The 21,215-nt window shown below is 44.4% G+C and overlaps 1 protein-coding gene and 2 pseudogenes across 2 annotated transcripts in view; 2 read left to right on the forward strand and 1 right to left on the reverse strand.

The window, feature by feature from the left end:
- The window catches only part of WDTC1 (WD and tetratricopeptide repeats 1), a 29,909-nt gene extending 27,516 nt beyond the window's left edge, over positions 1–2,393 (forward strand). For both annotated transcript variants that reach the window (XM_066572800.1, XM_066572808.1), the window contains one exon: positions 1,316–2,393. In XM_066572800.1, the coding sequence (XP_066428897.1) occupies positions 1,316–1,525 (210 nt within the window). In that variant the 3' untranslated portion in view covers positions 1,526–2,393. The remainder of the gene's footprint in view (positions 1–1,315) is intronic.
- An 8,436-nt stretch (positions 2,394–10,829) lies between these two features.
- Positions 10,830–10,999, reverse strand: LOC136593835 (U2 spliceosomal RNA; annotated as a pseudogene).
- A 1,065-nt stretch (positions 11,000–12,064) lies between these two features.
- LOC136593491 (U2 spliceosomal RNA) lies at positions 12,065–12,244 on the forward strand (annotated as a pseudogene).
- The last annotated feature ends 8,971 nt before the right edge of the window (positions 12,245–21,215 follow it).

A 21,215-nucleotide genomic window follows, 5' to 3' on the forward strand; every position in this document is an offset into this window, starting at 1 on the left:
TAATTGTTTTTTTTTTTGTTTTTTTTTAAAAACCCCTTTCCCAATGCAGTCAACTTACTAACCGCATATACTCGGCTCTCGCTGCTGTGTTCTGCACCACTGCTCCCCTCTGACGTCAGGTTTACAGGCTACCCCATATTTTTATGGGTCTCTTCTGTAATGCTGTCTATTGTAGGAATGCACAAGTGAAGTTTGGGTTTGAAATAAAATATGTAAAAGAGCCTGAACATATCAAAAGTGAGCTATATATATATATATATATATATATATATATATATATATATATAGCTCACTTTTGATATGTTCAGGCTCTTTTACATATTTTATTTCAAACCCAAACTTCACTTGTGCATTCCTACAATAAAAAAGTGAAAGTTAAAAAGTATGATTGCAATAGTCTTTCCTAATTGTTTACATCCATGACTTTTTGCAAGGGACTTTTCATTAATTTTATCGACTACAGAATAAAAAAAAAGTCACTGGCCTATAAAAAACACTTCTTCAGTTAAGCCAATAGCACATGGAATTCATACATTACATATATACGTATGTGCATGAATCTCTTATATATACAGGTAGTGATATGAACAATATCTGAGCAGGGCAGCAAATTTAGAAGTAGCAACATGAATTAAATAAGGATTTAGGGATTGAACACCCCATAAAGTGACTACATCTCCAAACCTACATGATTTCTAATCGTAGACCTCTCTACGACAGGTAATAGATCTCTATAGTAATTTATAGTTCTAGGCACTTTCATGCAATTCTGGGACAAATAGAGATTTTTCACTAAATAAATAAATGAAATTTTGAGCCTATGGCCTGTTGCAGACGGTTGGGTCGGATCCCGCTGTGAGAATTCTCTTATCTTCTCAGTAATGACAGAAATCGTATATTGCACAGATTGTTTTGAGGAACCAGTTGGAAATGATCGTTATGCCCACAATTTGTTTACTCGTAAAGACCTAGTCGACTGCGCAACTGTATAGATCTAGCAGTGCCAAGCCTCGGTGCAGCTATGCTAATTGTGTAGCTCCGCTGCTATGTACTTTGAATGGCAGCGGCCGTGCTATGTAATTAGTGTAGTGCGGCCAACAGGAGCCCAGCGGTCCGTGCTACAGATTTAGCGCGCCAAATATCCTTGTTGACGCTGCTACTTCGGTAGTTTCAAGGTGCCGTTTCAGAAGCCAAGTTTTTTTTCTAGATTACTTGTTGATGCAGTCACTAAAGCCTTGTGATTTTTTTTTTTTTTTCTTTCTACGTTATAATTTGTTACATGTATTATACCAAAAGAAACTCTGTCTCTTTGTAGACTGAAGGAACAGACAGACGAGTAGTGCAGGACATGGAGAGCGCTTGTCAAGCTAACCAAAGGAGAATGAATGCGGACCCCCTGGAAGTAATGCTTCTGAACATGGGTTACAGAATTACAGGACTGAGCGGAGGAGGTCCAGCATCTGGCGGTGGAGGTTCAGATGATGAGGATTCTACAGAGGGACAAGTGCAGTGCCGGACCAGCTAACCTTGACTAGGAGGGATATGTGTGGTAAATGGGGTGCACACACCTTTTATAAAGACAAGCTTGACCATATTTTAATGGCCATTCATCTTGCTTTGAAAGAGGTCTGTATAGACTAATGTACCTCATAATGACAATGGTAGAAAAGGTGGAGGTACAGAATCCCCACTGTATATATAACTTTTTTGGCTAACAACCAGGCATCGTGTCACCCCCAATCTCCTAAATAAATAGGATGCTGATCACTGCACAGCCCCATCATCTTATATTTTCAAAGGGGGAAATCATAATTAAAAGGACACTAAAAAGAGGTAATAATGCCTGCGTGCGCTATTTTTTTGGATACCCAGGAATTTCTTTCAGAATTTACAAGTTGGGCTGAACATGAATCATTTGAAGAGTTACTATGAATGCTTGAGGCAGCTAACAGAATTGCTATGACTTAGATTATCAAGTGGTGTTTAGACTACTTGCCAGGAAGTTAATTTTGAGCCTATCTCTGAAAATGATTAAGGTTACACGAAGCCATGTTGTAGGCCTTTTTGACATTTTTTTAAGCCTATGTTTCTAGACTTCACAATCTAGAAGCATGGTCTATAGATGTTAAGCCTAGTTTAAACTAATGTGAAGGCCTCTTCTGATGGTCTAGAATGCTATCTAGACCGAGATAGTTGTCTTATTACTATAGCTTCAGAATAAGGCCGCTATAAGTTTGCCCTCTCACAACTTGAGTAACAGTTTTCTGCTGCCAACACCATCTCTTCTTGACTTTTGATTTTTCCAATGGGGAAAGCTGTCTTTGACTTGTGAGTGACTCTGCTCAATTTGTATTTGATGTACATCTACAAATAAAAAAGTTCTTTATTTCTGAGCTGTAGTGATATGTGTTCTAAATCATTTTGCCACTTGCATACTGAGAAGCTGGTTTGTGAAGTTTGCCTCTTTCCACTCCTGTGTCTTAAAGGGGTTGTCTCGCGAAAGCAAGTGGGGTTAAGTACTTCTGTATGGCCATATTAATGCACTTTGTAATATACATCGTGCATTAAATATGAGCCATACAGAAGTTATTCACTTACCTGCTCCATTGCTGGCGTCCCCGTCTCCATGGCTCCGTCTAATTTCGGTGTCTTCTTGCTTTTTTAGACGCGCTTGCGCAGATGGGTCTTCTCCCTTCGGCTCGGCAGCAGCGCCGTTTTGGCTCCGCCCCCTTGTACGTGTCATCGCGTAGCCCCGCCCCCGTCACACGTGCCAATTCCAGCCTCCTGATTGGCTGGAATCGGCAAATGGGGCGGGGCGGAGCTACGCGATGACGCTTACAAGGGGGCGAAGCCAAAACGCAGCTGCTGCCGAGCCGAGCTGAAGGGAGAAGACCCATCTGCGCAAGCGCGTCTAAAAAAGCAAGAAGACACCGAAATTAGACGGAGCCATGGAGACGGGGACGCCAGCAACGGAGCAGGTAAGTGAATAACTTCTGTATGGCTCATATTTAATGCACGATGTATATTACAAAGTGCATTAATATGGCCATACAGAAGTACTTAACCCCACTTGCTTTCGCGAGACAACCCCTTTAAGACTACTGTTTAAAGGCCCTTTTACAAGCAAAGATAATCGCTCAAACTGCTGAAAGATTTAGCAATAGTTTTGCATAAAATTACAGGCACAGATAATCACTCAATTTCCCTCATTAGCAAAGTAAACTCAGTAGCAGCCCAGTTATGTGTTTAGTGTGAGGGATTATCTGCCCAGTGGGATTCCATTGTTCTGCCATTGGTTTGCCTTAAATAATCAATGAACTTATCCTGTATGCCAGGTAAACAAATCCATCATGGAGTCTTTTGAAAAACCAAGTGAAATGCATTTAAATGAAGGAATTGGCTCAGTCTATCAGCGGATTCAATAATGGATTTTGTGCGGGTTGAAACCCATCCTTAAAGGGGTTGTCTCGTGAAATCAAGTGGGGTTTAGCACTTCTGTATGGCCATATTAATGCACTTTGTAATATACATCGTGCATTAATTATGAGCCATACAGAAGTTATTCACTTACCTGCTCCATTGCTAGCGTCCCCGTCGCCATGGATCCGTCTAAATTCGCTGTTTTCTGGCGTTTTTAGACGCGCTTGCGCAGTCCGGTCTTCTCCCTGGTGAATGGGGCTGCTCGTGCCGGAGAGCTGGTCCTCGTAGCTCCGCCCCGTCACGTGTGCCGATTCCAGCCAATCAGGAGGCTGGAATCGGCAATGGACCGCACAGAGCCCACGGTGCACCATGGGAGAAGACCCGCGGTGCATTGTGGGTGAAGATCCTGGCGACCATTTTGGTAAAGGAAGAAAGAAGTCGTCGCAGCGCAGGGATTCGGGTAAGTAATAAACTTTTTTTTTTTTTTTTTAACCCATCCCTTGGGTTTGTCTCGCGCCGAATGGGGGGCCTATTGAATAAAAAAAAAACGTTTCGGCGTGAGAAAACCCCTTTTAAGAGAAACCTGCATGACTGCGCGCATTGACACGTAACGATTATCGCTCACTTTCTGCCGTTTGAACAAATTTTGAGCAATAATCATTGCGTGTAACAGGGCCTTAACAAGCACTCTTTCCATTAGAACAAATTAAATGTATTAATTACTGTAAGTGATGTAGCTTAGGGTGACTTAAGATGGGACAACTGTTGTCTCACAAAAAATATCTTAAACAAGTTATTTTCAGTGATCTACTGTCCCGTATAAACATAGGACCTGATTGGGTACTGAGCAATTTTAATCGCTCAGTAGTTGCTTTGTTTCAACCCACTAAAGCGAAGCAACTAGTGAGTCACTTCTTGCTAAATGCAAATATGCAGTCATCCATCTTTGAACAACTGTCTGTTTACCATGAATGGAGGCAGGCAACCGAAAAGATTTCTGGCACACTTCACCTCCATTCACTGAACAACTATCATTCCTATGTGAAACCACAGGAGCCATAAGTCATTTGGACGACTTAGGAGCTTCTGCTCCTGACAGTCTTCTGGTGTAAAGCCACTCTTACTCTTTTTTTGAAGTTTGTGTAATGGCTTTTTTCTCTTATCCTAGCACCTATTGTTCTCCACTGATTATGAAAACTGTGAACTTGCCCATAAATAGTAGAATCGTCTACATAGCAAATAAAGTAAGTTTCTTAAGGCCCATTTACACAGAGCGATGATCGCTCAAAAATCGCTAAAAAGCGATCGTTTGAGCGATAATCGTCTAAACGTGCGGCCATCATGCACTTTTCATACACTGCTAGCTGATTGTTAAATTCAGTCCAACCTAAAAATCATCGTTCAGCCTTATCAGGAGTTCTCTGCGGGTAGTGCTGATAGCACTGTTTCCTGCTGAAGGACAAAAGAACTGAAAGCAGATAAGAGCCCTCGGGCTATTAACTTCTTTCAGCTGAAGGTCCATTTACACAGGACGAGTGTCGGGCAAATGATGCCTGACACTCGTCCCTGTATCTCTGCGCTCCCTTGCTCCTGCAGCATAAAAGATGAGCGATGAAGTTCCTCGTGCAGTTTAACCCCTTAACGACTGCCCCATCGGGAAACTACGTCCTCAGAAAGTGGGCTTTAATCCTAGAGGACGTAGTTTTATGCATCCTCTTTGGATTGATGCTCACTTGCCTGAGGACGTGACAGCTCCATGCTGTCGGTGCCCGCAGGTAGCCGACAGCATGGAGCTGTCATCCCAGGATGCGGGCAGACCCCACCGGCATTGCGATCGGCGCTATCCAATGCATAGCGCCGATCGCAAAAAAGTAAATAAAGCTGTGAAAAAAAGGAAAGATTCAGCTGCCCTGATGGATCGGATCCATCAGAGCAGCTAAAAAAATACTCACGCGGCTTGTCCCTGGTGTCCCCCGGAGATCGGGTCCTCCCGGACCCGCCGGTGGTCTTCTGCGCATGCGCGCCAGCTGATGACGTCAGGCGCATGCGCAGAAGCCCGGGAGCCCCCGGCAAATTTTAAATCTCCTGGCTCCCGGCTCCTGAAGGTAGCCGGGAACCAGGAGGTGTTACCGGGAACCGCTGTGAGCGGTCCCCGGGCACGCGATCGCCGCTATGCATTGGATAGCGGCGATCGCGAAAAAGTTTAAAAAAAGTTTTTAAAAAAGTCAGTTTCACCTCCCCTCATGGATCGGATCCATGAGGGGAGGTGAAAATACTTACCTAAGTCCACCCGATGTCCCGGGACCCGAATCCCCGTCTGCGCATGCGCGCCCGATGATTGACATCGGACTCGTGCCCAGACGGGCTCGAGCCCCGGGAAATTTAAAATCCCTCTGCTCTTGGCTGCAATGTGTATCCCGGAGCAGAGAGATTATACCGGGGACATGATCACTGTTATACAATGGATGACAGTGATCATGTAAAGTTAAAAAAAAACTGTAAAGAGTAAAAAAAAAAGTGTAAAAGTAAAAAAAAAAGTTTTAAAAAAGCTTGCGTTTCATCTCCCCCCACGGATCATATCCGTGAGGGAGGATGAAATGACGTACCTAATGCCTGCGGATTTATCCGCGGACCTTACCCCAGCTTCTGCGCATGCGTCCGTCGCCAAAATGGCGGACGCATGCGCAAAAGCCGTGGATTGCCAGGATAATTGAAAATCTCCCTGCTCCTGGCTACAAAACTTAGTGAAGACCCTGGAGATTTCACAGGGGGCCGCGGTGAGCGGTTCCTCGTCACGTGTTCGCCGTTATCCAATGGATAATGGCGAACACGTAAAAGTAAAAAAAAGTGAAGCTTCATCTCCCCTCACCGATTCAATCGGTGACAGGAGATGAAACTTTTTACCGGAGGCCTCCGTATTTGCACCCCAATGCGATCTTCTCCCGTGAACTTTCCCGGATCCTGGGCATGCGACCGCCGGCCAAACACCGGACACGGTGCGCAGGAGGCGGGGAGCCCAGGAAACGTAAAATCTCCTTGCTCTCAGCAACCAATGGTCGCCGAGGGCCCGGAGCAGTGACAGGTGGCCTCGTTGAGCGATTCCCGGTCACGTGATAAAAAGGTAGCGATCTACCATCGGCCGGTCTCACATGACCGAATAGGAATTATGGATTCCGCATGCGTCTGATCCGCGGTAATACGCAGATCAATCGCATTGGATTACACAATTCCGCTCACATTAGTGGGTTGGAATTGTGTAATCCACTCGCAGAAAAGAGAACGCAGCAGGTTCTATTTTACCGCGGATATCTGCAACATAGAGCCTACTGTGCTCCGTGGTCGCAGATATACCCGCAGCCCATACGCAACTACCTTGTATAGGGCTGCGGGTACCCGCGTCATCGCTAAGCGACGGTGCGGGAAATACAAACAAAAAAAAGGTGTACTGTGCATGACCGCCTTTGTAAGTACGCAGTTATGCGCAGTACATTACGCGGCCGTACACAGGGTCACAGACGGGCTCACAGCTGGGATCCGCTGCGGGCCTCCGCAAGTGGATTTCGCCTACGGCTGCGTGAGCCCGGCGTTATTTAGACCGCTACCTGAAATACGTAATTTACAAGAAGCCCCGGGAACGCTCGCCTTCATGCAGTTCCAGGAGCACCTTGTTGAGCGGGGGGGGGGGGGGGTGGGGGGGGGGGGGATATTTTTAGGGAGTCAATTTTTATTCCGTACAAATGAACAATGGGGCCTGGGATTTATTCAGTTGTGCCCTGCAATCCAACGGGTGTTCCCTCCATTATGGGCCTAACCATGTGTCCTATAAGTAGATTAGGGCCACAATGGGTATGTTTTTGAACACGGGACAAACGGGGGTATCCATTTTGGGGTGAACGTCTTCAGTTCTATGTACACTGTACAAAAAAAACATTTTTAAATTGACAAGAAAATGAAAATCGTAATTTTTTCCTTCTGCTTTGCTTAGATTTATTCAAATACTGTGGGGTCAAAATACACAATACACCCCTAGATGAATTCATTAAGGGGTCTAGTTTTTAAAATGGGGTCATTTTGTGGGTGTTCTCTATCGTTTTGGCCGCTCAATGGCTCTATAAGTGGGCGATGGGGCCTGGAATTTTTTCCGTTGTACCCTGAAATCAAACGGGTGCTCCTTCCATTATAGGCCTAGCCATGTGTCCTTTAAGTAGATTAGGGCCACAAGGGGTATGTATCTGAACACAGGACAAACAGGGGTATCCATTTTGGGGTGAAAGTCTTCATTCCTATGTACATTGTACAAAAAAACTTTTTAAATTGACACAACTGCCAAAAAAATAAAAATTGTAATTTTTTTCCTACTGCTTTGTTTAGATTTATTCAAAAATTGTAGGGTAAAAATACACAGTACACCCCTAGATGAATTCGTTAAGGGGTCTAGTTTTCAAAATGGGGTCATTTGTGGGGGTTCTCTGTCGTTTTGGCCGCTCAAGGGCTCTACAAGTGGGCAATGGGGCCTAAATCACTTTCATGCTAAATTTCTGTTCTGAAAGCCACCGACTACTTCTTTCATTTTGCGCCCCGTTGTGCATCCAGACAAAAGATTAGGGCCACAATGGGTATGTCTCTGAACACGGGACAAACAGAGGTATCCATTTTGGGGTGCAAGTCTTCATTCATGTGTGTGCTGTACAAAAAAAGCAGTTTTTAAAACGACAGAATTGCCAAAAAAACGAAAATCACATTTTTTTCCTTTTGCTTTGCTTGAATTCATTCAAAAACTGTGGGGTCAAAATGGGCAGTACACCCCTAGATAAAATCATTAAGGGGTCTATTTTTCAAAATGGGGTCACTTGTGGGGGTTCTCTTTGGTTTTGGCTGCTCAAGAGCTCTACAAAAGTGCTATGGGCCTAAAACGCCTTCAAACAAAATTTATGTTCTGAAAGACACCGACTACTCCTTTCATTTTGGGTCCCGTTGTGCATCCAGACATAAGATTAGGGCCACAATGGGTATGTTTCTAAACACGGGAGAAAAGGGGGTATCCATTTTGGGGTGTAAATCCTCATTTTCATGGGCACTATAGGAAAAAAATATGTCTTTAAAATGACATATTTACAAAAATATGAAATTTTATTTTTTCTCCTCTAAATTGAATTAATTCCTGAAAAAAACTGGTAGGGTCAAAATACTCATGACACCCCTCAGTGAATACATTAAGGGGTGTAGTTTTTAAAATGGGGTCATTTGGGGGGGTATCTATTATTCTGACACTCATGAGCCTTTGCAAACTTGGCTTGGTGCAGGAAAGCAAAGTGTTCCTCAAAATGCTGAAAAGTAATGTTAAATTTGTACTCCCTATAAATGGTTAAAAAAAACCACAAAAGTTTTTCAAGTGTGCATTCAGAATAAAGTAAACAGATGGAAATATATATCTTATCAAAAATTTGTACAGTATGTTTGGACCTATTTGAGATATTACAGTTGAAAATGTGAAAAAAATTACAATTTTTTCGAATTTTTCCAATATTGGTACTTTTAATAAATTTACACAAATTATATCGGTCTGTTTTTACAACCAAAATGAAGTACAACATGTGGCGAAAAAACAATGTCAGAATCACTTGGATATGTAAAGCCTTTACGGCGTTATGCTACGTTGAACGATGCATGTCAGATTTCCAAAATTTGGCTCCGTCACTAAGGCGCAAACAGGCTTCGTCACTAAGGGGTTAAACAGCCGCTGTGTTATCTTAATGTTATCGCGGGAGAGCGAGAGGAGAGGAATCTCCTGCACTGCCCCACCAACCTGCTGGCCGCTCCGTTAACCAGTCAGCTGTGACAGCTCCCGTGCAGGAGCACGGGAGCGTGGAGATACAGGGACAAGTGTCGGGCATCGTTTGCCCGACACTCTTCCTGTGTAAATGGACCTTAAGGCTTCATTTGCACACTTAATTGCTCTTAAGTAGCTGAGTAGCTACTTAAAAGTTTATGCAAAATGATTGCTCAAAGCTGTCACTCAAACTGTCGTTTTGAGCTATCATCGCTCCGTGTAAATGGACCTTTACTCAAATGACATGGTTGTTTGTAGTATAAAAGATGGATTGACAGGAGAAATGAGCGAGTATACTCGCTAAGGGCAATTGCTCGAGTGAGCATTGCCCTTAGCGAGTACCTGCCAGCTCGAGACAAAAGGTTCGGGTGTCGGCGCGGGGGAGTGGTGAGTAGCGGCAGTCAGCAGGGGGGAGAGAGGGAGAGGGAGAGAGAGATCTCCCCCGCAGCTCCCTGCCTGCCGTCGGCACCCGAACCTTTTGTCTCGAGCGGGCAGGTACTCACTAAGGGCAATGCTCGCTCGAGCAATTGCCCTTAGCGAGTATACTCGCTCATCACTAATTGACAGCATCCATTCAGGTGAAAAAAGTAACTTTTTGCTATGAAGAATTTAAACGTACAGCAGGTCTTTTTTCCCCCCGCCATATCATACATTAAAAAAAAAAGAAAATATTATCGATCTATGTAGATTCTATTATTATGTAGATTACAAAATATATCTAGATAGAGAGTTAGCTACATACAGACATACACTGTATGCTAATGAGCCTAGCATCTAGCAGTTGAGACTACATTGTGATGTCATCAGTCTATTGTGACATGCCCAATATAGAACAAGGAATACAAGGGCGTGGCGGCCATCTTAAGTCATGCTCCGCTGCAGCTGGAAGCGGGCAGATGTGTCTTCCTGTATCTCCCCCGAGAAGCCACAGGAGCTGGATTTGCCTTTTTGACGGAGTGCCGTTTTAATTCAGCCCACAAGAGGGAGACAGTGGCCTAAAAATATCTAATTGGTCGCTGCTGTGGAATTTATTTAAAAATAGATGCAGTTCTTCCATGAAGAAGAATAGGTAGGTAGGTTTGTTCAGTACTTGCAGGTTGTGGAATGATTATGAGCAAGACCTTATCAGGGCAAGACCTGATCGGTGGCACATTAAATGGCAGATAGGCTGTCTGCTCTGAAGCATGAATCAGGGGTCTGCCACTTATCAACTAGCAATGACAGTGGGTCACACAGGTTGGCTGGAATCGCCTAGCACGAATGATACCTGGAACACACGCAAGCTCCCAGGATACGTTGTAACTGAAGAGTACAATTACGTTGTACCTGACCAATGATTCCAATGTTGATAACAGTCGTAAGCAATATGGAGTGTACTTGGCATATTACTTGGTCTGCGGTATTGCTGCCAACAGGTACCTTATGCACGCACCCTGCCAGACGCTCAGTGGATACAATTTTGCGAGCTGAGAAAAACGCCTAGAATAATCCACAGCATGCAAAGTGCAAATAAACTGCGCTGTTAGCTGCTGTGCTAGAACTTCTGCTTGTAGTTTGTTTTTGGATTCTGCAATGGAAGGTAGAGTGCACCGATCCTGGAGGTACTGCAATAAGAGGTTCATGCGCAGAATGGACAGAGCAAGCTCTTTTTTCAGCTCCCTGTTCTAAAAATCCATTTAATATATGGTCCCCAGTTAGAGGACGTATCATAACAACAGGTTCTACACTTGATTTTAGCCAAAAACCCTGCCTTCTACTGCTTGAAGTGACATCAGGTCCACTCACAAGCCATAGGCTCTGCGGGCACCCACAATGTAAAGCCACAGTGTTATAACCTCAAATATCGCCGCCTCGTCAACTGTCCCTTATCGTTCCTCTTGCACCATGCTCACACATCCTAGGCTTGCAGTGTGTGCAGCACTCTTCACTTCACTATGCAGGATGGTTCAGCAGATGTTAGCACATTGTAATCACTAGCTGGTCTCTGAAGGTGAATCGAGGGATGGATTTCTTTGGCTTGCCACATTTGGGGTGGAGAAGGTACTTTTTCCCTAATATGAGGGAAATTGGCTTCAACCCCATAGGCGTTTATTGCCTTCCCCTGGGTTTACATTAATAGCACTAGTAGGAATAATGATAGTCATCATCATCATCACCCTCAACAAAGGCTGAAGAATTTAAACATACAGCAAGTCTTTTTATTCTGCCATACCATACATAAAAAAATATAGATTTGATAGATACATACAGACATACACTGTATGCTAATAAGCCCAGCTGTCTGGCAGTTGAGACTACATTGTGATGGTTGCTGATTTGCAGAATTTTGTGAGTGGACCTGATGTCGCCTCAAGCAGTAAAAGGCAGGGTTTGAAGGCAGGGTTGCAGGCCAAAACTGCTGTACGTTTAAATTCTTCAGGCTTAGTTGAGGGTGATGATGACGATGATAATTTATCATTATTCTTACTAGTGCTATTAATATCAACCCAGGGGAAGGCAATAAACCCCCATGGGGCGAAGCCAAACAAATCCAATCCTTGACTGACACACATTCAGAGGCAAACTATTGATGAAAATGTAATTATCTGCATAGGGAGGTGAAGAATTTTGTAGGCACTGCAAGCCTAGGATGCATGAGCATGGTACAAGAGGAACGATAATAAGGGGCGGTTGACAAGGTGGCGATATGCGCAGTTATAGCACTGCATTGTTGGTGCCCGCAGAGCCTATGGCTTGTGAGTGGACCTGATGTTGCCTCAAGCAATAGAAGGCAGGGTTGGTAGGCCGGATTGCAGGTGAAACCTTTTTCGGGTTATCGCTTCTCGGCCTTTTGGTTATGATCAAGTGTAGTGTCTGTTCTTATCAGTTTAATATCTGATAAGTCCCTTATCTGTGGAGCATATATTTTTAGAACAGGGAGCTGGAAAGAGTTTGCTCTGTCCACTCTGCGCATCGACCTGGTATTGCAGTACCTCCAGGACCAATGCACCCCTCTTCCTATTGCAGTATCCAAAAGCAGAAACTATACAAGCAAGAGTTCTAGTACAGCAGCTAACCAAGCCCTTTATTTGTACTTTTGCATGCTGTGGATTATTCTAGGGGTTTTCTCCAGCTTGCAACATTGTATCCACTGAGCAGCTGTGTCTGGCAGAGTGCGTGCGGTAGGTACATGTTGAAAGCAATATCGCAGACCAGTTAATATGCCAAGCACACTCCAAATCGCTTACAACTGTGTTATTATCAACGTTGGAAACATTGTGCAGGCAAAACGTCATTGCACTCTTGAGTTATACAATGTATCCTGGGAGCATGCGTTTGCTCCAGGTATCACTACTAGTTGATAAATGGCAGGCCCCTGATGCATGCTTCAGAGCAGACAGCAGCTGACACCATATACACAGACCCGAGCCTATCTGCCATTCAATGTGCCACCACTCAGGCATAAGGCCTTGCCCATAAGTATTCTCTAACCTGCAAGAACTGAACGAACCTATCTACCTACGTCCCTACCTACCTATTCCTCTCCATTGAAGAAATGAACCTATCTTTAAAAAATTGCCACAGCTTCGACAAATTAGATTTTTTTTTGGCGGCTGTCTTCCTCTTGTGGGCTGATTTTTAAAAGGCGCTCAGTCAAAAAGGCAAATTATCCAGCTCCCGTTGCTTGTTGGGGGAGAAAGAGGAGGACACATCTGCCCACTTCCAGCTGCAGCAGAGACTGACTTAAAATGAGCTGCCACGCCCTGGTATTCCTAGTTCTATATTGGGAGTGTCACAATAGACTGATGACATCACAATGTAGTCTCAACTGCCAGACAGCTGGGCTCATTAGCATACAGTGTATGTCTGCTGTATGTATCCAACGATCTATCTAATTACCTATCTATATAATATATGTATGTATATGTGTGTATGCGTGTGTGTGTGTGTATATATATATATATATATATATATATATATAAAAATTCTTTTTTTTTTTTTTGGTATGTATGGTATGACGGAAAAAAAAGATCTGCTGTTGGTTTAAATTCTTCAGCCTTTGTTGAGGGTCATGATGACGACGACAATCTATCATTATCCCTACTAGTGCTATTAATGTCAACCCAGGGGATGGCAATGAAGCCCTCTGGGGTCAAAGCCAATTTCCCTCATTTTTGGGAAAAAGTACCTTCCCCACTCCAAATGTGGCAAGCCAAAGAGATCCATCCCTCATCAGACACACCTTCAGAGGCAAACTAGTGATTACAATGTAATCATCTGCTGAACCATCCTGCATAGGGAGGTGAAGAGGGCAGCAGGCACTGCAAGACTAGGATGTGTGAGCACGGTGCAAGAGGAATGAGGATAAGGTGCAGTTGGCAAGATGGTGCTACGAACGGTTATAGCACTGCGGCTCTGCATTGTGGGTGCCTGCAGAGCCTATGGCTTATGAATGGACCTGATGTCGCCTCAAGCAGTAGAAGACAGGGTTGGAAGTCCGGGTTGCGAGCGAAACCTTTTTCCAGTTATTGCTTCTCTATTCTTAAGCGCTGCGGAATATGTTGGCGCTATATAAATAAAGATTATTATTATTCTCAGCCTTTTGGGTAAGATCAAGTCTAGTATCTGTTCTTATGATCTGGATTATGATTTCTCCAGCAGGCTTTGGGGTATTTTGCCGCTTCCGAATTATGTCGTGTGCACACATCGTCGACCAGAATCAGACACAAATGCTGGTCTAAAACCGGGAGAGTCTCTACAATGTGTAGAGGCTCAAGCCTTTTATTATAACACATGACAACCGCCCTTCAATGGGCGTGCAACAGATTACATCAGTAACATATAAGATTCTCATTTGTCGGATCATATAGAATCCCCCACCTCTCTGCCCACCCCCTTCCAAGTGCTGAGGTAGTATGGACTTTTGTCCTAGCTGAAGTCAGCTCCGTGTAGTGATGAATCATTTGTTTAACTAGCTTGTGTGAAGGAGTGGAAGGGGGCTAGGTAAACACTCAGTGTTAAACACAGGATATACACAACACTATGGCCCTTTAACTCTTAGAGGCTGGTTGTGCAACTTGTGTAACTTCTATGTACTTAACTAACATTACATCAGACATCCATTGTCTAGCAAATACCATGATTAGATTGTGTGTGTGTTCTTTAAACTCCTCAGAGCTGAAAGTCATTACAACAGCAAAATACATTTGGGTTATATAAATCGATAGACATTTTATACCAAAATAATCATCATGTCTATCACAATCCCCCCTTAAAATGTCTATCCTCTAATTCTCTATCTAATTTTCACAGTTTTCTGCGCATGAGCCTATAACTGGAGCGCGTTGAAGGTTCGTTTTAGGGTCTTCAAGGGGGTGTAGGACTTGTCCACTCCTTCTGGGGATGCATCCAGCAAACTCATGGTGGGAGCGGCTTTTCCAGCATCAGTTTCACAGGTCTCTCTGACACAGGGGAATAACACAGCAGACTAGAACAGAAAAGGTAACCATCAGTTCACATACAACAGCGACGCCCGTCTGTGCCAGGATCCTTTACCACCCGCTCATCCATGGCGAGTGCTGGTCCCAAAAGTTAGCTCTTTTTAGTTAGTGCGGTCAGCTTCTTTAATGGCAACTGCGTCTTTACCCGCGGGTCACGTGTCGTCTAGGATGTAGGTATGACAAGTCTCCCCTATCATCTTTCAGACACTCCCCTTTTTAGCTAAAGTCATATCTAAGGCCATTCTATTTTTTAAAAAAGTCATAGTCGAGGTAGGTCCTATTGGTCGACTAGTCCCTATAAGGCGTCTCTAGTATAATTTATAAACCACTGCTAATTATAATAAACATAATTAATCCAGTCAACGTTTATTTACCATAATGATCAGGAAAATGGACTCGATTCTAGTTTTAACTTGGTCTCTAATTTTTAAAACTTGTCAGGTACCCCCCTTGGCTATCCTATGACGTCATTGTACACGTGTAGATCAAAACTACCACCAGGAGTCTCTCTTCTCGCTCTAGCATAATGTTACAATACTAGTAGCGTGCACAGGTACGCACGGCGTGGGACTCCCTAATCTTCACCCACACCAATGTCCCTCCTGGAGATAGTCCTAATGGTGAACACGTCCAAGTCGCCTCACCCTTGCGTCAGGGTTTTCCCACTGCCCGTAAGTCCCTACTCCTAGGAGGGGGGATCCCTACCTCACCTCAGAGGGAGGCCATGGATTCCCTGGGCTCTTTTCCGGGCATCCATACCCTCTATCTGTACAAGTTAACACCCCACAGGGTGTGCCCTCGCCGGAACCTAAGGTCTTCTGCACTATCCCTTGGCAAATGGGAATTCCACTGACAATCCATCTTAGGAGATCGGGGCAGGCACATTACTAGTACATTTCTCCTTTTCTTTGGTAGCGTATGTGGTTGGCTTGATCGGAACTGGCTCTTCATCTTTTTTAAACAAGGGAAATATTGCTGAGTTCCCCAAAAATCTCCCTCCACCCTGCCTAATTGCCTGGCAGGTGTAGTTTCCAGGGTAGTCAGTAATACTCTCTCCGGTGCAAAACACTTAAGTAGTTATAGAGTATTCCTTCTTCCATTTCTCACGGACAGTGTAATTAGCGGAAATGTTCGTGAAGAGACTAATAAACCACTCTTCAGCATCTACAGGGAGCTTTAGGGGGACCATCCCCGAGTGTAGTCGGGCACTACCGCACACGCAACAGTTAGACTTGTTGCTCCTGTTAGCATTGTACCTCGTCAACTCCAACCAGAGATTCTGGTCAGAGTAGCCAGTCGCTACTGTCAAGGTGTCCTCAAAAGGTAGGGTCAGCTATGATCATCATGTTCGTCAAGGTCTTTATCTTACGGCGGAGGGGGTTAATTATGGGCACGGGACTAAGTGAAGGCTTCCATTCGGCTGCATCTACCATACCCCTTATTTTAAACTTCCCTAAGGGATCTGTCCTCCCGTACGGGTATGTCCCCAGACTATAAGTCTCCCCGTCCCCCGGGCTTGGATCTCCCATGGTTAATGTAAAAACCGCATTAAAACCAAGCAACATACTAAGTTCAGCCTTCCAATACCTGCTGTCATTATTCTCAAGGAGGGTTATACGACTAATTAGGGATTTCCCGCTCTTATCTTTCTTATTTAAGGCACTTCGCGGTTTATAGGACTAGTCTGTTCCTGCGTTCCATCCCACTAATCCCCAATAACGGCAGTCTTCTCCCCAGACGTTATCAGTGGCGCGAACATATTGTATTCCCCGGGTATATGAGTCATATAACCAGCTGGACTGAGCTAAATCTGGCCTGCGGTGGGATCTTGCGCCTAGACACGGGACCACAGTACAATAGTCGAAGGAATATGCGGCTACTTGAGCATTGGACGAGTTATACTAGAAGGTAACCATACCCTCATATTCTTCCGACTAAGGATTCCAGTTGCCACCCTCCTCTCTCACTAGCCCTAACCAGAGTAATGTCTTTGGCACAACTAAGACTGGTCTCCCGGATCTGAAGCTTTCTTACAGTATGAAGCATGGATCCATGTAAGTCTTTCGGCTAGTTTCACAGCTGTGGCAGTAGTCAGAAGCACCTGGTAGGGGCCATCAAATCGGGGCTCAAGAGGGTGCTTCCTGAGGAACTTCTTGACGCACACCCAATCCCCAGGCTGCAAGATATGTGTCCCAGTGTCTGCCTCTGAGTCTGGAAGAGAACACCTGTGCATAGGCTTTGGTTAGTTCTTTAACAACGGAAATCACATACTCAGTCAACACATCAGATTGTAATTGTAACCACTGAGGATAGTAAAGACCTAGCCTTGGGGCTAGCCCAAACAATCTCGTAGGGAGATAATGTATAATCCCCCCTGGGTTCATATCTAACACTGTATAAGGCTATTGGATGACAGTCTTTCCAAAGTGGCGTCATTTTTAAGTATCTTACTTTTAGCGTGCCACTACGTCTCTCCACCTTGCCACTACTCTAAAGGTGGTACAGTATGTAACAGGCCTGGGATACACCCAGAGCAGACATGACATGTTACATTCACCTGCGAAGTTTATACCTCTGTCTGTTTCTGAATCACTTCTGGTACCCCATATTCACAGTTTACCTCGTTCATGAGCTTCTTTGCGGTTACCTACTTGTTTGCCTTGGTAACAGGGTCAGCCTCCAACCTGAAAAGACATCAACAACAACAAGCACGTAGTCATACTTCCCAACAAGTGGGAGCTGAACGTAGTCAATTTGCAATCCCTGAAATGGGTAGAGTGGTCCCGGCAAGTGTGATGTGGCAAATTTACTTCTGCCCTGACTCACCTATGGCATAGATCATGCTAAACCGGACAAATGATGCAGCAGCTACAGAGAACCCAGAAGTCGCCCAACCTCTTTCAAGCGTCGTCGTCAGTGCTGCTTTACTAGGTGGGTCTTTGCGTCCATCAGCTGGGCCATCATGGGATACAGGAACTGTGGCGGGCAAGTGCTGTTGACCGTTCACCACACGCTGTCCTGTTTCTGCTGCTCCCATATTAGTCCATTTATTCTTTTCTTCCTTGCTGGCTTGTAACTGTAAAAGTCTTTTAGCATATCAAAGTCCAAATTTTTGTCAATGTCCAAAGTTTTTTTACCACTGACTCATGCTGTCAGTATCTTTCTTCTTTCTTCCACGGCTTGAGGGCCGCTGCCTTTGCTGCGCTGTCAGCGAGGGTGTCGTCTCTCGCCTCTCCAGTGTAGGAATCGGTGCGAACTCTCAACTTTGTCAGGTAGAAGCAGGGCCTCCATGCGACTCTGTACCGCTGCACCATTCTCAATTGGTTGTCCTGCTAAGGTAAAAAAACTGTCTGGCCTTCCATATTGGGCCGTAATCATGAGCTGTGCCAAATGCATACCAGGAGTCAGTGTAAAGGATTGCCGGTCTTACCTCTCGCCACTCTACTCGCCTCAGTGAGGGCCTTCAATTCCGCTTCTTGTACTGAGACATGCGGAGGCAGAACTTCTGCTTCTAGGACATCTTGTTGTGTGACCACTGCATATCCGATGTGGAGTCATCAATCCTCACCCTGGTACCATCTGCAAAAAGCTCAACATATGCATTATCAACAGAGGTTCTGGTAACTGTTTGCATACCTGCAGTTTCTTACTGTATTAGTACTAAATAATCGTGCTGATGTTCTATTTCACATGGCTTGGAATCTTGTAGCACAAAATCATTTATTTATTTATTTTTTTTCAAACCCAATCGCTGATCTACAACACCTAGATCATCTATGGCCCAGATCACCTCTGCCTCCCCCCTTTTGAACAGGAATACTCAATGGAAAAAGAGTAATTGCGTTCAAACTAGTAAACCAAGAGGCACAAAAACAAGCACTTTGTAGGTCAAGGTGACATTGTATGCAGCGAAGTCTGAGCGAAAATCTCCTTACAAAAAAAATGGGTTTTTTTTTGTTTTTTTTTTTCCTTTCAGGTCGCAGTTAGTATTTTTTAACACAAGGGGGCGCCACACAATTCAAATTTTACGTCACCCAGTGTAATAGTATTTCAGGGTATGGCCAGCGTTTAGCTTTTACTCTCCTGTCGGAATATAATTATAGCTTCAGTGTAGACTGACACTAGAATATACAAAAGACTTAAAGAAAAACTAAAGAATACGGATGACTTAACATCCTACTCTGGGCAATTCAGTCCCTCTTTCTTCACATAAAAAAGTAAAATTACTTCACCAAATTGCATGAAAAAGTTTGCTGGGTGACTATAGGGAAATTATTCCATCTGTAGGAGCCTTCCATAACATCATCGGTCTGAGTATCCATTGGAGAAGCGGGCAGTGGAAAACAGAGCCCCTGGGAACATGAGAGAGCGTCCCCTGCCATGTATTCCTGGTCTCTGCCCCCCATGCATCAACTCCAATCTTCCATGCACTATAAACCAGCTTAGTCATCTACTATGTCCCAAGCTGCATCTTCACAAAGGTTTGTTTCCCTGAACTTATCACACATCCAAAGTGGCCACATCTTGGAGCGTAACAAAGTCTGGTCAAACAAAACCTTACTTCAGACAATCATGATGTTAGCACTGGATACAGTGGCATTGGGGAATATAGGCCTCCCAAATGCAGCAAAATGGCCGCCAGAGGCAGAAAGGGGCGGGGCTACAGATCTCCCAGGTGAGGCAAGATGGCCGCTGGAGGAGGAAGGGGCGGGGCCAGGTCCTGTCCCGGATGGGGAGGGACCGGAAGTAACATCACACACCCTGAAAGTGAGCACATGGGGGGAAGTAACTTCAGGGTGGGGGCAGGCCTCACTACATTTACTGCAGAGTCACACTATGTTGGATTGTAAACATTGCAAGCACGGCCGCCATTACAGGGAGGGGCTGTAGTCAACACAAAGACATTACATTGTTCATTAGCAATACACATACCCCACTACATGCTTTCCCCTCTTCAATCTCTTAACTACGTTATACCTCCTCCTAGCAATCTAAAAACACCTTTCTTTCTGCTAGGCTTCCTGCTCATCTTCTGAAAACTTTCTACAGTCTATCTTATCTGTCCATACTCATTTCTGCTTATCTGTCCATGACCTAACATTTCTTTCTGCAACTTTTCCTGGTCCTTTCCCATTATTCAGCAACCAAATCACAAGCTCTATGACCTTTGTCCTTGCTCACTTTGCTCCCCATTCTCTAAACAACCTGCGTCTATGCCTAACCTTCTCATTCTGCTCAACTCTATGCTACCTGCTTATTCTAGCCTATTCGAAGTTTCTGGACACAATAATGTTCCTCTTGTAAAATCCGCTTTCTTCAAATCCTTCAAATATAACCTCTCTTCCCCACTCAGATTACAATGCACATTAATTCTACAAAACACAGGGAACGACAAAGTAAACAGAAAGGGTTAATTGGAAAAAGCTTTCAGTTCACTCTTATCAGCAGCCCTCCCCCCAACAATAAACACTGCACATTCTTTCTATAGTACCAAACAGACGGGATTACTGGAGAATACCCACAACGGCTCAAGGTATATATCTCATCTACCTTTATAACAGCCCACTGTATACTAGTAATCCCCAAGAGCACTCCTTGTACACGATCTAGACAGGACATTTAGCTATACACAGAGACTGACGACAGGTAACATGGTGATTTTTCCGAGTGGACAGAACTAGAGTTATTACCTGTCTTTCAGTGAAGGTCCAGTCTGGATCAGGAACAGGCAGAAAAGCAGTCAGAACCCAGCTCACATCGGTAGATTTACATAAAGCAATCTTACCGTGTTCTGTAGATTTTCAGGCCCCTGAGTTCTGCGTGCCATCTGCCGATCTCTGTACGTTCCAGGCTGTGACCTCACAGATCCACTCGCTCACCCAGGGACTCCACTGATCTGGATTATGATTTCTCCAGCAGGCTTTGGGGTATTTTGCCGCTTCCGAATTATGTCGTGTGCACACATCGTCGACCAGAATCAGACACAAATGCTGGTCTAAAACCGGGAGAGTCTCTACAACGTGTAGAGGCTCAAGCCTTTTATTATAACACATGACAACCGCCCTTCAATGGGCGTGCAACAGATTACATCAGTAACATATAAGATTCTCATTTGTCGGATCATATAGAATCCCCCACCTCTCTGCCCACCCCCTTCCAAGTGCTGAGGTAGTATGGACTTTTGTCCTAGCTGAAGTCAGCTCCGTATAGTGATGAATCATTTGTTTAACTAGCTTGTGTGAAGGAGTGGAAGGGGGCTAGGTAAACACTCAGTGTTAAACACAGGATATACACAACACTATGGCCCTTTAACTCTTAGAGGCTGGTTGTGCAACTTGTGTAACTTCTATGTACTTAACTAACATTACATCAGACATCCATTGTCTAGCAAATACCATGATTAGATTGTGTGTGTGTCCTTTAAACTCCTCAGAGCTGAAAGTCATTACAACAGCAAAATACATTTGGGTTATATAAATCGATAG

The sequence above is a fragment of the Eleutherodactylus coqui genome, chromosome 1 (genome assembly GCF_035609145.1).
Source record: "Eleutherodactylus coqui strain aEleCoq1 chromosome 1, aEleCoq1.hap1, whole genome shotgun sequence".
Classification (NCBI taxonomy): Eukaryota; Metazoa; Chordata; class Amphibia; order Anura; family Eleutherodactylidae; genus Eleutherodactylus; species Eleutherodactylus coqui.